This window comes from Microtus pennsylvanicus, chromosome 3, assembly GCF_037038515.1.
Source record: "Microtus pennsylvanicus isolate mMicPen1 chromosome 3, mMicPen1.hap1, whole genome shotgun sequence".
Taxonomy (NCBI): Eukaryota; Metazoa; Chordata; class Mammalia; order Rodentia; family Cricetidae; genus Microtus; species Microtus pennsylvanicus.
The window spans coordinates 57,935,105-57,951,950 of record NC_134581.1 but is presented as its reverse complement, the minus strand read 5'-3'; the positions used below and the strand labels follow the sequence as shown (position 1 = coordinate 57,951,950).

Sequence of the window (16,846 nt, the reverse complement as noted above, 5' to 3'; positions counted from 1 at the left end):
GCTAAAAGTACCAGTCGACACATTCACGTTGCCATCAACAAGAGCACGGGGGACTGGTGATCTAAGTCACCAACTGTGGCCATCCGGCTTGGTTTTTCAATACTCTCACAGTGGACTCTTGTCTTCTTGAAGCAGAGAATTTGATCAAGAGACATACATGGTTTAAACAAAAGTTTACTTAGCAAAGCAAAGCAAGCACCCCCGAAGCAAGGCTGATGTGGACTAAGGAAAGCATTTACTTGAGGCTGTCTTACAGTTTCAGAGGTTTAGTCCATGGTCCTCATGGCGGGGGAGCATGGTGGCATACAGACAGACGTGATGCTGGAGACGTAGTTTAGAGTTCTACATCTGGATCCACAGGGCAGAAAGAGAGAGCCACTGGCTTGGGCTTTTGAAATCTCAATGCCCCCACAGAGTGATGTGCTGTCTCTAACAAGGCCACACCTCCTAATCCTTTCAAACAGTGCCACTCCCTAGGCATACAAATATATGAACCTATGGGGGCCATTCTTATTAAAACCACCACAGATCAGATCTCCCTTTTAGGGTATTTCTTCCCATGAGTCTCATAGAAGGGGGACAGGGGTCAAAATCACAATGCAAGTGATTAAAATGAAGACCCTGCAGTGGTACACATGTGTGGGTGGATGACCTGAACCTTAGTTTCTGCCTAACTGCAGCTTCAAGGATAGTTTAACATAAAGGGGTATTCTGACCCTCAGTGTAGACAGCTGCCTAAAGCCAGCTGCAGTCTTCCTCAGTTACTCCAAAGCTAACTCCTTTGCCTACTTGGTCTTAATACCAGGGCATTGCGGAGTTCACAAGAGACCCAGCAGGAACTGGGAGACTGCCTATGACCTAACCAATGGGCTTCAGAACGTGACTTTCAATACATCTCATTACCCAAGCAAGTTGCCAAAGGCCAGGCCCACCCAAAAATGTGATTCCGCCTCTTGATGGAGGAACAGCCAGGCCAAATGGAAGAAAGGCATTTGGAGAGGACGGTAGCATGCAGCCAACTTTAGAAAATGTTCTGTCATAGTCTGTAGACTATGGAAAGATGAGGGTTTGGGGATGTCGCTCAGCTGGAGAGTACTTGCCTAGTGTGCATGAAGTCCTAAGTTCGATCCCTACTACATTAACTAGACTTGGTCGTGGAAGCCTGTGACACCAGGCTGGAGGTGCAGACCAGTGTTTGCCTAATATGGGTAAAGGCCCTGGCTTCAATTCTGAGGACCATGGGAAGAAAGGAGAGAGAGAGGGAGGGAGGGAGGGAGTGAGGGAGGGAGGGAGGGAGGGAGAGAGGAAGAGAGGAGGAAGGAATGAAGAAAGGAAGGAAAGAAGATATAAGAAAAGCATGTTGGTTCTGAGCACAGAGTCTGTCTATACAGTATGTGTTACTGGTGGCATATAAAGAACACGGTTAAATCTAACCCCTGAGGTAGTAAAGAGACTGATTCCTTACAACTCACTACAGAACACACTCAATGTCTGTCACCTCAAGATGTCCACATGGGAGTTCACAAGCTTATTCTATTGATGTCACTGCTGAATGCCCTCTGTTTAGCCCCAATAAAATCAGCCAAAATTAAAGGTTTTGTGATCCAAGGCCTAGGCACCTGCATTGACAAGGTGAAAGTCACTTTAGTTGAATATGTCTAAATTGAATATGTCTAAATTGGAACATGATTTCACGTGGTCAGAAGATCATGACTTTTCCAACCCCATGACTCCTCTGGTGACGTCACCACTCAGTTCCTGTGCTTCTGTTTGTGAACACTTGCCGAGGCTCTGCCTAAGCAAGCAGTCCTCAACTCAAAGATGGCTCTCTATTCTTCCTCTCAAACAACAGGCCACTTTGCTCTTTGGCCATCACTGGAATGAGAACTGTGACCACAGGCCCTTCTGATGACAATGACAGAAGCCAGTGACCATGAGGAGCTGTCACTTCCTACTGTGAAGCTAAATGAATAGTGTGGGAATAAAGCTCACTGATTTGGGTTCATCTTGCAGCCAACCAACCTCAAGTCCATGACATACATGTGACTCACAGGACAATTTGAGCCACTCACAACTCATGATTGCTACTCAGGTTGCAATCTCCACCTCCAGTAAAGTTTGAATTCCAGCTTTGGAACCTGCCATGTTTAGGTCCCAAATTATAGCCATGATGATGGATGGATGGATGGGTTTGCAGATCTTAATATGGAACCTATGGCCTCATTTTTCTATACAAGTGTTCTGCAACTGAGTTGTATTTCCAGTCTTAACTGTATTTCTTGATAAAAGGTCTTCTACATAGTCCAGGCTAGCCTCAAACCCCCGAGTAGCTACAGTTAAAGGTTTGTGCTACCAGGTACTCACAAGCTTTTTAAGGTGAACATTTTTCTCTCTTTACACGGTTGTCTCCAATTCATTCTGTCATGCCTTTGGTTTTGTTTTATGTCTGTTTGCTTTTTTTCTGTGAAACTACTATCAGACCAAGATCTAAGCCACAGGGTCAAGGGGTCACAAAGGTAGAGATTTGTGGTTCCTGGACTTGGTGGTTCCCAGCCAGCACCGAGCTCTGACAGGCGTTAGGGCTAATCTTAACTCAAGTTCGAGAGGTATTACCTCCACCAGAGAGACCTGTCAATAGGGAGGCAGGGTAGATGCCAGAGAGTGACCTTGAGCGGAGCTGAGGGTGCTGACCCACCAAGGGTGTGCAAGAGGGCATCACGGGTTGAGTAGGCAGCTCTGAGGCTCAGCACATGCCCAGGGCTGGGCCCACACAAATACATTACTATTAATCCACAGTCCTCCCTTTCTTATTCATTCCCAAGATCTCACATTAAAATTACAATTTTAAAGTCCCATGGTCTTTACAAATTCAAACACAGTAAAATTCCTGTCTCTTTAAAATATCCAATCTCTTTTAAAAGTTCAACTCTTTCATCTGTAGGCTCCCTTAAATATCAAAATTAAATTAAATGTCTTCTTTGATAGAGAAGAACCAGGACACCATCACAATTTGAACCAAGCAAAAACCAAACTCCAACAGTGTAAATAACTCAGTGTCCAGTTATCTGGGATTCACCCACGACCTCTGGACTCCGGCAAAGGGCTTGGGTCACTTCTCCAGCTCTGCCTTCTGCAGCACAGTCTGTCTCCTGGGCTCCAGCTGGCCCGACTCTACTGCTGCTGCTGTTCTTGGTTGTCTTCCCATGGTACTGGCATCTTCAAAATGCTGGGCTCCCTAACTACAACTGGGATGCACTTAACCAATAGCCTCTCATGGGCTATCTTTACAGTGCCTAGCCTCAGCTTCTCTGCATGACCCCTTCAGTCCTGGGTCTTCAGCTGCCACTGAGGCTGCACCGTCACCAGTGGCCTCTCCTGGCCTCTCACAGTGCCAAGCCCCAGCTGCTCTCCATAGCCCCTTTCTGCCTTCAAAACCAGTACCACCTGGGAGATGCTTACCCATGACCAAGTCCAGCCGCCAACACAAGGTATAACCATAGCCACCTCAACGATGCTGGTCTCTTCTTCATCACTGCTAATTTCTTAGCTCCAGCTAGCCAGCATCAGTTGTCCCAGAAATGTAAAGGTTTTACGTTTGTGTTTCTGGGATCTTGTTAATCACAAGCTGATTCTTGCTAACCAGAACCACAAAAGCTTAATTCAAAATAACAAATGGTCCTGATACAGTCTTTAAACCTCCTCTGAAATGTCACAAGCCAGGCCTCCATCTTCCGCACTGCTCTCAACATTCTTACCGTCCGAGCTCCCACAGGGCATCCCACAAAGTTCTTAACACTCAACAGCTCTTCAGTCCAAAATTCCAAAATCCTTCCACAGTCCTCCCCTAAACATGATCAGGTCTGTCACAGCAATACCCCCACTATGCTGGTACCAATTTCAGTCTTAGGGTTCCTAGGCTGTAACTAAACATCATGACCAAAGAACAAGCTGAGGAGGAAAGAGTTTATCTGACTTCCACTTCTAGATCATAGTCCATCATTGGAGGAACTCAAGCAGAGCAGGAACCTGGAGGCAGGAACTGCTGCAGAGGCCATGGAGGGGAGCTTGCTTCCCCTGGCTTGCTCAGTTTGCTTTCTTACAGCTGGAGCTTATGGAGGCCTTCCCTCGACTGAGGCTCCTTCCTCTCTGACGACTCTAGCTTGTGTCAAGTTGACACACAAAACCAACAGTATAGCTAGATGCTCAGCAGGCAAAGTGGCCTGCTGTACAAGTACGAGAACTCGAATTCAGGTCCCCAGAACTCATACAAATGCCGGTTGGACCTGGGGGCCTACCTGTAATCCCAGTGGGAGGCAGAGATGAGGGGTTTCTAGCGCAAGCTGGCTAGCTAGACAAGTCAAAGACTCGGCCTCCATATGTAAGGTAGAGAGGGATGGAGAAAGACTCTGATGTCAATCTCTGGTGTACACACATACATGCATTCACACATGTTGAATACACACATATGATTCCACACCCCACATAGAAAAAATACAAAAGAAAAGAGAAGGAAGGAAAGAAGTAATAAAGAAGGAAAGACGTCGATGTCCAGGCCATATCCCCTAAAGTGTCTGGGTCTGGATAGGACCCAAGCATCAAAAAATGTTTAAACTTCCCACCAAAAGATTCAGACATGCAGCTGGGTCTCTGAGTCACTGACTTATCCCAGTCAGGTTTGCTGCCCCATGGTCTCCCCTCCTCCCTACCCCTCTGCCTACCATACAGCAGTATTGGGACTCCAAGAGGGCAGTGCACTTTTTAAAAACAACGGATCCAGAGCTGGGGAAATGACTCAGCTGGTAAAGTGTTTGCCACACGAGCATGAGGACTTCCGCTGAGCTCATCAGCACCCACAGCACTGGCTGCACATACCTGTAGTCCCAGCGCTTGGGACACAGAGGCAGGTGGAGTCTAGCAGCTACTGTGTTCAACAAAAGACCCTGTCTCAAAAAGATACGATAGGGAATGACAGAGATACCCAGTGTCAACCTTTAGTTTCTACACACAAATGCTCACTCTCACACACAAGCATTGGACATGCACACACATGCACATATGTGCACACACATGCACGTGCATATCCAAGAGACCCAGCTGACCAACTGGTGCAAGAGCATTGTGATGCAGACCTTGAGCTGCTGGGGTGCCCACAGTTGCAGCTTCCATGGTTGCCCCCTAGAGGACATCAGGCTGCCCTGTTCCCATATCCCTCTTCTGACCAATCCCTGCATCTGGTTCCAGTTCAGAGGCTTTCCAGAAGGGTGGAAGGAAAGGGGCCAAGAAGGTGATGATTGTCATCACGGATGGGGAATCCCATGACAGCCCAGACCTGGAGAAGGTGATCCGACAAAGCGAGAAGGACAATGTGACCAGATACGCAGTGGCCGTAAGTTCTACCCCAAGGAGGGGGCGGGGAGTAATTGGTTACTCTCAGAGGCTCTGCCCTCAAACCCCCAGGGATTCCCAGGAGCTGCCTCCCTTGCAAGGGCACAACAAGCTGTATCCTCCTCTGAAGAACAAGTGGAGTGTGCGAGAGGCCCTGGGTTCCATTCCCAGCAATGTTTAAAACCAGATGTGGTGGTGCACACCTGCAATCCCAGCACTAGAGAGGCAAGGCAGGAAGAGCAGAAATTCAAGGTCACCCTTGGCTGTAGGACAAGTTTTCATCCAGTCAGCTGGGGCTACTTTTATTTCTAAGTTGACTCTTAACACTGTATGTGTGTACGCAGACATGTGTAGGTTTCCACAGACGTGTGTGGGATTCCATTTTTCTTCTTTTTCCAAGGAGTTTAAAGAAAAAAAAGGACCCCCAGTCCTCCCAGATTCCAGAACCCCAGCTAATCTCAAGGGTCTTATCTGGTACCCCCAAAGAGTACCTGTTTTCAAATGCCAGTGGTACCTTGAGAAAGGCTCAAGTTATAGCCCGTCTCCAGGTCCTTGGGGTCTGGGGTTGTGGGTGTGTAGAGAAGTCAGTACTATGTCCTGGTTTGTCGTCCCTGCCCCTGTTCTCTGGCAGGTCTTGGGCTACTACAACCGCAGGGGGATCAATCCAGAAACTTTTCTAAATGAAATCAAATACATCGCGAGCGACCCCGATGACAAGCACTTCTTCAACGTCACAGATGAGGCGGCCCTGAAGGACATTGTCGATGCCCTCGGGGACAGGATCTTCAGCTTGGAAGGTGACCGACTCATGGTCTTACACCTCTGCCCAAGGACTATAATACCCCAAAACAGGGTGATGATGAGGCAGCCCAGGCCTCACCTCAGGACCCGCTCAGAAAAGAGCCCTAGTTCCCATGATGCCCCAAGACACAGGACCCTGGACTAACCGGTGATGCACAGAGCTAACATCTTCTCGCTATTGTTTTAGGCACCAACAAGAATGAAACCTCTTTTGGACTGGAGATGTCACAGACGGGCTTTTCCTCGCATGTGGTAGAGGTACAGGACCCTCCTCCTCCCCCCTCCTCCCTCTCTCTTTCCTTACTCATCCAGGTCTGTCTGCTGCCCCACCTTTTATGGCTCTCCCGTGTTTTTTCAGTGTCTCTTTGCCTTCTAGAATTTTCTAAAGCCTGGAATGGGGAAGTTAAGGTCTTCAACTTATTTCTAGTGTCTTCTGCCTGCTTCAGAAGATAGCTCACTATACATGTTACACACACACACACACACACACACAGAGAGAGAGAGAGAGAGAGAGAGAGAGAGAGAGAGAGAGAAGAAGCAGAGTGGGTGTGTGGGGGTGGGTACTCCCAGGGCCTAATGTCTCATTCAGTCCATAGAAACCCACGCAATCAGGTCAAATAACAAAACCAAACAGCAAGTACCTGATAGCATCAGAGTCTGAGGTGACCCGTGCCAGCTTGGCCAGGGCACGTACTCATGTCGGGAAGGTGTCTATAGCTCCTAGCTCCATCAGGAGGCTGCAAAACGCATCTCTGTTCAGACTCTGCATTGGACTGCAACAGCCCCAGGTGTGCCTTGCCCATGAAGGACAGGCTGCAGGTGTCACTAACAACACACGGTGTCAGGTGCCATGTTCACCTGAGGCTTAACCGAAGGGAGCCTGGGCCCTCACAGAGGAGCAAAGTCAGTGTTTTGGGAAACATTTTATAAACTGTCACGTCCTGGGGGCTCCATGTGGGAAGCATGTCAGCCCCGAAAATATACCAGTACATGCTCCTCCTCCAGGTATGTGTGCTTCAGACAACAGGTGTCTTGGTTGTACGTGTGTGTATGTGTGTGTGTGTATGTGTGTACGCTCTGTGTTCAGGAAAGGTCTGCAGGCCCATAATGATTATACATCCCTCTGTCGTCCCCCCACATCCTCCGAACCCTTCTGGGCAGGGCAGGATTCCTGGTTCCCATCCTGCAGAGCACGCCTTTAATCCCAGCACTCGGAAGGCAGAGGCAGGCGGATCTCTGTGAGTTCGAGACCAGCCTGGTCTACAGAGCTAGTTCCAGGACAGGCTCCAAAGCCACAGAGAAACCCTGTCTCGAAAAACCAAAAAAAAAAAAAAAAAAAAAGAACGGATTCATGAGGTCAGGCAAGCTGGGGCTAAAGTGACATGAGCAAGGACTGCGTGAGCTCTTCCCTCTGCAGTCGGCAGCTGCTCTGAGAGGGGCTCCCAGGAGCTCTGAGTAAGAGATCCCTGACTGGAGAGAGCGGCTCATGCGTGCCAAGCAGCAGGCAGATGTTTGGAAATGCGGCGTATGCACAGATTTTTGCCAGGCCCCATCTGTACAGTATCCAGTCCACTGAAGTGATACAGCAAGATACGAGCATGGATTTCCCACCACCCCAGCAGTCCCTGGCCAGGTGCACAGCCTTGTAAACTTTCCCCAGGGGTCCCTGCACCTCATTTCATGCTCAAAAGAGCCCTGTGAGGTCTGCAAGTGGTGACAGTCATCCTGATTTAGGTGTCTGGGCCCACTGGTCTTTTAAGTGCCTTCTTATGGCTGGGATTCAGGAGGAGCAGAGGTGGAGCTGGGCCACCAGGAGGCAGGAGCTTACATTTACATGAGGTCAGGCAGCCAATCCCTGCTCAGTACTATCAGTACTGTCCCTCTGGGGACAGGGCAAGAATGAGGATCTGATTTTAAATACCCAGCATGGCTGCCTAGACCCATAATCCCAGCATTGCAAGAGAGAGATGGGTAGACCATAAGAGCTCACTGGCCAGCGTTCCTAGCCACCTGATAGGCTTCCAGTTCAGTGAGAGACCGCTGTCTCAAGGCAGAAATGTCAGCAGTGACAGAGGAAGACACCTGATATTCTGCTCTGGCCTCCAAAGGCACAAGCATTGGCATGGGCATTCCCTCCTGCGTACTCACACGCATGCACCCGCCACACAGAAAGGGCAACGCGGCGGGGGGGGGGGGGGACACAGCAAGAAGATACAACTTCATGAAGAGCAGGGAGCATTGATTAAGATGTAGCTGAAATGCCAAAAGGAATCAGCAATGAGCTTTGCCACCCAAAATCAGCTCACAAACTGCCAAAACAGCATGGACAGAAGGATGCGGAGAGCGATAGCCGCCTCCCCGGAAACCAAGCCTAGAGTTCCAAGGCCTAGGAAATTATAAGCAGGTGACGACTACTTGTGGGAGGCCCCAGAGAACTCCTCCATGGGAGGAAGAACACTCTGCTACCACCCTGAACTGAGATGGCCAAGGATATGGCCAAGTGTCATGACAGGAACACACGACTGTCCCTGCAGTGAAGGCCACCCAGGTAGAGATACCCTGGGGCTGTGTCATGGAAGCTCAGTGGCCCCATAAATCTAGGGTGGCCTGAAGGCCATAAGTCAGGGAATCCAGACAGGCCCATGAGGAAACACTGGATGCCAGATGCCAGTCTTTCCCAGATGATTCATGCCATTTCCCAGCTGGGCCACACGCCTGGCGTCCCCCACCAAAGTTCTGGCCTTTTTCCCAGGATATTCTAGATTTTTCCCCCCAGATTTCAGATGTCTGGGGCCCTCAGCTAGGAAGACTGTGACCTGGGAGATTTGTTTTGATGGCCTTCATGAACACACTTCCTAGTACGCCTGTCCCCAACAAATCCATTTTGGGGACCCAAGGTCTATCTGTGGCCAAGATACAATGGCATAGGTGAAATGAGAACTCGCCTTGCCCCTCGCTCCTGAGGTCCAGGGCAGTTCTCAAACCCTACACAGGGAGGATGGGAAAGGCCCTCCCAGCAGGGCCAGGCACCTGGGTGGAGCCGGCCTTTCTCAGCACACCAGAGGTCCCCCGCTGTCAGCAAGGCCACAACACCTCTTCAAAACCCTCTCCAGACATCAAGAAGTCTAGCATGCAGTCACAAACTTGGACTCAGCAAACAGACATGAAGAAAGGGTGGCCCACCTTCTGGAGGGGCTCAGGTAGAAAACTGGAAGCAGGAGCCATGTGGGGCTTGGGAAAATCAGTGGGGGCTTTTCTTGCTGCCCCATCTACCCTCTGGCCAAAGACCCAGCTCCGCCTAAACTTGCTGTGCGACTTTGGGAACGCTTCTGCCTCTCTTCGAACCCCAAGTGCAGATAAGGAGTCTGCACCCTCCCAGGGCCCCTGTGGGCTCCCACGGGAGAGGATTGGGTGAGAAAGTGCCCCACCAAGAAGGAGCATACTCCAAAATCAAGGAATGTTGGCAGTGACCATGAACAACAGGAATTTGGGTTCCGGACCTCAGTCTTGGCCCAGCCCACTGTCAGTGCTTCCCAGCTGGGTGGAGAGGGAGCTAATTAGAACATTGGACTTTGAACATGACAGAGCACCAGGCACTCCCCAAGACAGCTTATTTATAGTTGCAAAAACATTCCACAGGGGAAGTTCTCCCTCCAGAGAAACTGGCCTTTTCAACTGTTGGATAAGATCAACTTGCCTCTTTAAAATGGCAGGAGATCTTTGAACCCAGCCAGAACCAGCCAGCTGGGCTCATGGAGGGCTGGGGTGGGGGATGAGGAGTGGAGGTGCTGTGACCTTACCTACCGAAACTGTAAAAGGCCAAAGCTGCTGCTGGCAGAGTGCTTGGCTAGCACAGGTCAGACCCTGTGTTCTAGCCTAGCACGCGCGCACACACAATGAGTAAGGATCTCACACAGCCTAGGCTAGCCTCAAAGTCACTATGTGGCTAAGGATAACTTTGATTTTGGTCCCTCTACTTCCACCACCCGAGTGCTGGGATTATAGGCGTACACCCATCATGCCCAGTTCATATGTTGTGGAGAACCAGGGCTTTGCCCATGCCTGGCAACCACTCTACCACTGAGCCACATCCCGGGTACATTGAAGCCAGGAAGCAACTCCAGGTTTCTATGTTTTTCTTCTTTGTTTATTTTGAGGAGGAGTCCACCACTCCTCCTCACCAAATAGGCCGGGTTGGCTGGCCAGCAAGCGGGGCCACGTGCCTGTCCAGCACTGAGTCTATGGCACATGCTGCCGTTCTCAGCTGCTTTTCCCATGAGTCCTAAGGACTGAACGCAGGTCACTGTACTTGCAAAGCAATCATTTCACTGACTGAGACATCTTCCCAGCCCCTATTTGCAAAAGAAAATTGAAGCCCAAAGCTAAGCTACAGGGTAGCCGCCCCTCCCCTGAATCGGGGGGTGGGGCTACTAGTCTCACCTCCTCCTTCCTGTACTGCTGTCCAGGTACCATTCCTCCTCCTTCGGGGCTTGCTGTTTGCCTTCCTATGCCCACTCATGTGGTTTGTTCACACTAAGGGTGGGGAGGGTCCAGGGACCCAGTTCTCAGGAAATGACACCTCCTGCCTTCATACCCAGGCACAGCGGCATGCACTTGTCCTGCGGTAGTGGGCAGGGCAAGGGACACCCTCCAAGTCAGTGAAGAAACAAGCTCCATGGCCCTGGCTTGTCTGCCCAACCTGTCTCATCCACTCTGCTTCCACTCTACAATTCGCTGTTCCTAGAAAGCAAAGCTGCCTTCTCCCTGACTGGGGCCTTTGCTCAGTCGCTCCCAAGGCAGGCTTGAAGGGGCTTGAAGGAGTGTTGGGCTGGGTAGGTAACAAGGAAGCTGAGTGGTTTTAAAAGTCCAAGGAAATGTGGAAGGTTTGTCCTGGGTTCAGAGTTTATTTCTAGAATGTTCCTTTATCTGTTTTTAAAGTCACACCCTTGAGATCAGCTTGACCCATTTTCTGCTAAGGATGAGACAGGGCACCATGGTCTCTGAGGATTGATTATAAGTCAAGAGCCCCAGTTGGAAGCTGAGTTTCTAAGGAACCATCCCGGCAAAGGTACCCCCAGATGACTATGGTGCATTAGAGTTTGCAAGACCTGGGTGATTTCAGCAAGAGGTCGCTAGAAACAGGGTCTGATGCTACATTCTTCCCTGGTGCTAGGATGGAATCCTGCTGGGAGCCGTGGGAGCCTACGACTGGAACGGGGCGGTGCTGAAGGAGACAAGTGCGGGCAAGGTGATTCCCCACCGGGAGTCCTACCTTAAGGAGTTCCCAGAGGAGCTGAAGAACCATGCCGCATACCTAGGTGAGGCCCATGGGAGGGTGGCTGGTGACAGGGTAAGGAGGGCCCCAGATCGAGAAGCCCATCTGTAGCTGTTGGCAATTCTAGCTACAAGGCTGGTTTCTCCCTAGCTACATCCCACACCCCATGCCAGCGTCTGACCATATAGAATAAATGACAGCAAGTTCCCCATAGTATAAGTAGGCTCCCATGGAAGCTTCTGAACTTTCGGTCAGTTGCCAGGGTCCTGGACTGGAGCTACATCACACTGGGCCTGCCTCCCCTAGGACAAAGTGCAAGTCTTGTCAACAGCCATTCTCCTTTTTATTAAGTAATTCTGTTTGGATTGGGGGCTGGGGATCAAGCGCTATGTCTCCAGGGTCTTTCCATTAATCCTCGCGCTCAAGGGAAACAGGACTCACTATTCCTCCTGGTTGCTCCCCATACCAAAACCCGGCAAGCTGTACTGAGCACACAGCATCAGAGACCAGTCTGTTTCTTCCTCTGGCAGGCTACACAGTGACATCGGTCGTGTCCTCCAAGCAGGGGCGGGTGTATGTGGCCGGAGCCCCCAGGTTCAACCACACGGGCAAGGTCATTCTGTTCACCATGCACAACAACCGCAGCCTCACCATCCACCAGGCTCTTCGGGGAGAGCAGGTAACAGAGAACAGGGGGCAGGCTCTGGGCAAGGGTGAGGGTCTGACCTAGGCAGAGTGAGCAAAATGGCTCCTCCCTCTCAACAAGAAGGTCCCACACCCACAAGTATCCCCCTGTGTTGGGGGCACAGGTCCAGTTCTCTCTCTGAAGGTGCCTGCAAAAACAGTTACCCACTAAACAGCCACAGAACCTGCACTGTCCCCACCCCTCAAAGTCCAGTTGGCTCCTAATGAGAGCCTGGGGCAGCTTCTTCCCTCCGTCTTATGGGCCTCTGGTCTCTTGCCTCTTGCCGGGTGGCCTCTGCTGCTACCCTGCCTGGTGTGCTCAGGAGTAGCCGCCCCAGGCAGCATCAGTGTCTAGCTACCTGGCCTGGGCGTCTCCTAGCCCTGGGGTATTCTGAAAGGACAGCCACACTCCTTGAGCTGTCTTGTTATTTTTAAGTATTTTCCGACCCACAAACCTCTCCGCTGACGCAATAATCCCAATCAGACCAAATCAGTCCCAATCAGAAGATGCCCAGGTTTAATGGCTGCCAGTGCTCCTGGGTGGCCCCCCGGGAAAACATGGAGTGGGAGAAGGAGAACCTGAATAACCTCCGGAGAGGGAAAAGGGGAGACCATGTGTTCATTCTCGGGGGGGGGGGGGGCGGGGGCAGTTTAAATAGCTGTGGGAGTGGTCTTGACCCTTCCTGGGGAGGAGGTGGGCTTTCTCAGAGGTGGAGTTTGGACTGAGGCACCTCCCAAGGGAGGCAGCAGAAATGAAATTTTTTGCCCAACATTCTAAAAATGGATGCCAGGGGGCTGGGGTAAAGCCCCCAACTAAACAATCCAGACTCTTTGTATAAAGGGGTGCAGGGAGCTGAGATGACGCTTCCGACCAAACAGTTATATCATTCCCCGCCCCCACACACACAACAAGACCCACAGGGACAGCAGCCTCTTCCTTTTTCCTGGCAGTAAAGCTCACTGCTAATGCCACTGTCCCTCTTGGGATGTGCTGACAACCAGACCGTGTGACAGGCTGTGTCAGGTGGTTAGGACACCGATTAGAAAGCTCTGGTGAGCAAGCACTGGTGGCAGGAACAAAATGAATCACGGCAGCAGCCAAGGAAGCTACACAGCTTCTCCAGGATCATACAGCAGGTTCCTGACCAGGTCATGCTAAGAACTCAGGCTCTTGCATGACGTCACCTCTTGACTTCCAACAGCTCTACCTAGACCAGGCCTTGACATCTCCTGACTGACAGCATCCTCTGGTACCCTGGACCCCAGCTAAGCCCCACCCAGTCCCTGGCCTGCCTTCTCTCATTACTTGGAGCCTGAGAAGAGCCCCATTCTATGGCTTCTCCTGCCCTGTGTCACCAGGACACACGCCTCTCCTATCAACCTGAGCGCAGGCTACAGAGGGTCACAATTCTCTGACTCCTCTTCTAGGCCAATGGTGCACTGGTATGCACCTCATGTTCAGACCGGCAAACTCTGCCCCATCCCACTCCACCCCACACCAGCCCTCTCTCCACCCCGCCCCACCATGGTCCAGCCCACTCCACCATCTCCACCAGCTCCAGCCCGCACCAGCCCACTCCACCCGCCCCCCACCACCATGGTCCAGCCCACTCCACCGGTTTCACCCTGCTCCATCCAGCTCCACCTGCTCCAGCCCGCACCAGCCCACTCCACCCACTCCCTACCCCCATGATTCAGCCCACTCAAGGCTAGCACCTGCAGGAAGGGAAAGGCTAGACCTGGGAACTACAGGTAATATGCTGATAACTCAAGACTCTTTCCTTATCGGCTCCACCTCCAGCATCAAAATAAGAAACTGTAGAGCTGAAGACAGATCACTGTGACCCACACAGCTGAAACCACAGATTTAGTTGACTTTTCCTGTCTGCTTTATATATAATTGCTTTATGTTGACACCTCTCTTCCTTCCCCACCCGGCTCAGGCTCTTGTCTTTTTCTTCTGTCTGTATATTTATCTTCCTTCTTAAAGGCTTTTTTGTTTTGTTTTTGAGACATGATCTAATGTAGCCCAGGATGACCTTAAACTCACTATACTGCAGAGGATTGCCTTGAATTCTTAATCCTCCTGCCTCCACCTCCCGTGTTAGGATTATAGGCAAGCAGCACCACCTCTGGTTTATGCGGTGCTGAGGCTCAGCCCCAGGGCTGCAGCATCCTAGGCAAGCACTGTACTGACTGAGCCACATCCCTAGCCCATGTAAAGTCTTTAGAACAGGCTACTGAGCCAAGCATGATGGTGCACTCCTTTAGTCCAACACTTGGGAGGCTGAGGCAGGCAGATCTCTGTGAGTTCAAAACCAGCCTGATCTACATAGCAAGTTCCAGGACAGCCAAGGCTATATGGTTTTATGCCTGGAGATCATGGCAGAAGGAACATTAGGCTTCCTGTGTCAGAGTGGCTTGGCCCAGCAATCACCAGGCTTCTGACCCTGGCCAGGCAACTGGACTCTTCTTGGTTTCAAGTAACCAATGCAAAATGAAAAAAAAAGGGCAGACTGAGGTGTAAGCTCAGTGGCAGAGCTCTTGCCTGGCATGTACCAGGGCCTGGGTTTAACACTGCCTCCTAACAGTGTGGTGCACCCACAAGCTAACCCAAGGTTTTAGTGTCTTGTTTGGGGCCCTACCACAGGCAGGATCTGTTCCTTCTTCTAAGCATTTACTGAGCCCATCCTGTGTGCCAGGCATGACCCCCAAGCCTACAAGGGCCTACCCTCAAGAGGCTCCCAAGGAGGGAGCAGACCCTGGTGGGAGAAGGCACCCTTGTCACAGATGGTGGGGTTGAGAGGTCAGAGACACCTTCTCAAAGGAAGTGAAGCCTGAGTGTCTTCAGGAGGCAGGAGATGGAGGAGACGATGTAAGGAAAAGGAAAACTTGTGAGAGGGAAGCGGGTCTCAGGAAAGGGAAATCACTGATGCACGGCAGGAAGGAACAGGTGGAGGAGGCTCAATGTTGGGAGCCAGGGGCAGCAGAGCAGAGACTGGGAAGGGAGGCAGATCCTACAGGATCATGCTAAAGAATGTAGGCTTTATCCCAAACACCAGGCTGTATATGGCCAGGGGTTAGAGGCCAGGTGGCCATCACAAGGGTGAGGTGGGAGCAGTCAGGCAACAACAAGATGCTGGCCAATACCAGGCTGCATGTGGTGGAGATGGAAGTAGAGACAGGTGGTTCCTCAGTCTCTAATGGAAGGTGAATGGTGCCCCGGCTCATGTGGGAATCACTACACTCAATGAAGGACAGAGATAAAGAGAGAGTGAGCCCTCGGACAGGCAAGTGTCAGTCACCATCGACAGTGGGAATGCCAGTGTGCTCCATGACACTTGGAAATGAACTATTGTGGCTTGATTAAACCATTAGGGGACATAGCTCACTCTAAATCAGCAGCAATCAAGTCACAAAGAACCAACCCATCATGGTTGGCTATTGTACTCATGAGTTCACAGCAGCTAAGGTTACCTGCACAAGCCTAGATCAGGGAGTAGCTCATGAGGCCCCACCCCTAACTGATGACCTATTAGCAATTGATAGCTGCGGAATGAAGGAGAGTCCGTTCCTTAGGGATGGGCAGTGCTAAGTGGCTTTAGTCCGTTGTTTTTTAAAGGGAGAAGAAATAATGTTGAGAGAAGATGACTAAGGAGGACCTGGGGGAAGTTGGAGGGGCAAACTGGAGAGTGGATAGGACTGGGTTTTATTATATACATGTCTGAAAATTCTCAAAATAAATGTTTTTAAATGGGGCCTTTATGAGGAAAAAAATGTCCTGAAGAAAGGTTCTGGATACATTGTTATATCTAATAATCAGGAGAGATGAAGAGCAGTCTCGTTGTGATGAGAAGAGCTTCTTTATATATAAAAACTGGTAATGTAAAGACCATAGAACAGAGTGGGGGAAATACCAAAAAAAAACACTCACGCTGGCTGTGTCTCAGTGTTGAGACTATGGGTAACTCATTTTTGTCTTCAAAATTTTTATGTAGTTTCTTTTTTTGCCATTGTATTATTTTGATTTTTGTCATTATAATATATCACAGTCCCGAGGAATAAATAACCATAGTTAAAGTTAAGTAATGGAAATCCAGGAGGGTGGGAAAGAGCGGCCAACTGAGATAGGGAAAGAAACAAGGATACCCTGAAAGCAGGTAAGTCTGCCCAGAGGAGAGGATGAGAGGGTGGGCATGAGAAGGGAGGGCCTGCCAGGACCCCAAACATTCCAGGTCAAAAGATGACCCAGGTTCCTGGCCAGGGCTGTCAGTGTGAGACCTTGGGACCCAGCTTGATCTTTCTCCCATCCATGTGCCGCAGATAGGCTCCTACTTTGGGAGTGAGATCACCTCAGTGGACATCAATGACGACAGAGTGACCGATGTCTTGCTGGTGGGCGCCCCCATGTACTTCAGCGAGGGCCGAGAGCGAGGCAAAGTGTATGTCTACAATCTGAGACAGGTACTGTGGCCAGGAGGGGCCAGGCAGCTCTGCAGGCCATCAGAGTCCTACACTGACTTGGTCAACCTTGAGGGAACCCAGGTTCCCAGGAGGCTGGCTACTGCCTGCAGGAGCCAGCTGGGAAGGACAGAAGCCTCTCTGCCTTGGGCTCCTGTCACTGGGAGGGGTCCTGAGAATGGAATGAAGAGAAGTCGTTTGGTGCAGGCAAAGGGAGTCGAGATCCCAGAGCCTCTGCCC

General features: G+C 50.8%; 1 protein-coding gene across 1 annotated transcript in view; it reads left to right on the top strand.

Annotated features, from left to right (window-relative positions):
- Positions 1-16,846, top strand: part of Itga11 (integrin subunit alpha 11) — a 101,543-nt gene that overhangs the window by 56,925 nt on the left and 27,772 nt on the right. Inside the window, exons 8-13 of the mRNA XM_075965577.1 lie at positions 5,242-5,386; positions 6,017-6,182; positions 6,374-6,444; positions 11,360-11,504; positions 11,992-12,140; positions 16,469-16,609. Of these exons, the coding sequence (XP_075821692.1) occupies positions 5,242-5,386; positions 6,017-6,182; positions 6,374-6,444; positions 11,360-11,504; positions 11,992-12,140; positions 16,469-16,609 (817 nt within the window). The remainder of the gene's footprint in view (positions 1-5,241; positions 5,387-6,016; positions 6,183-6,373; positions 6,445-11,359; positions 11,505-11,991; positions 12,141-16,468; positions 16,610-16,846) is intronic.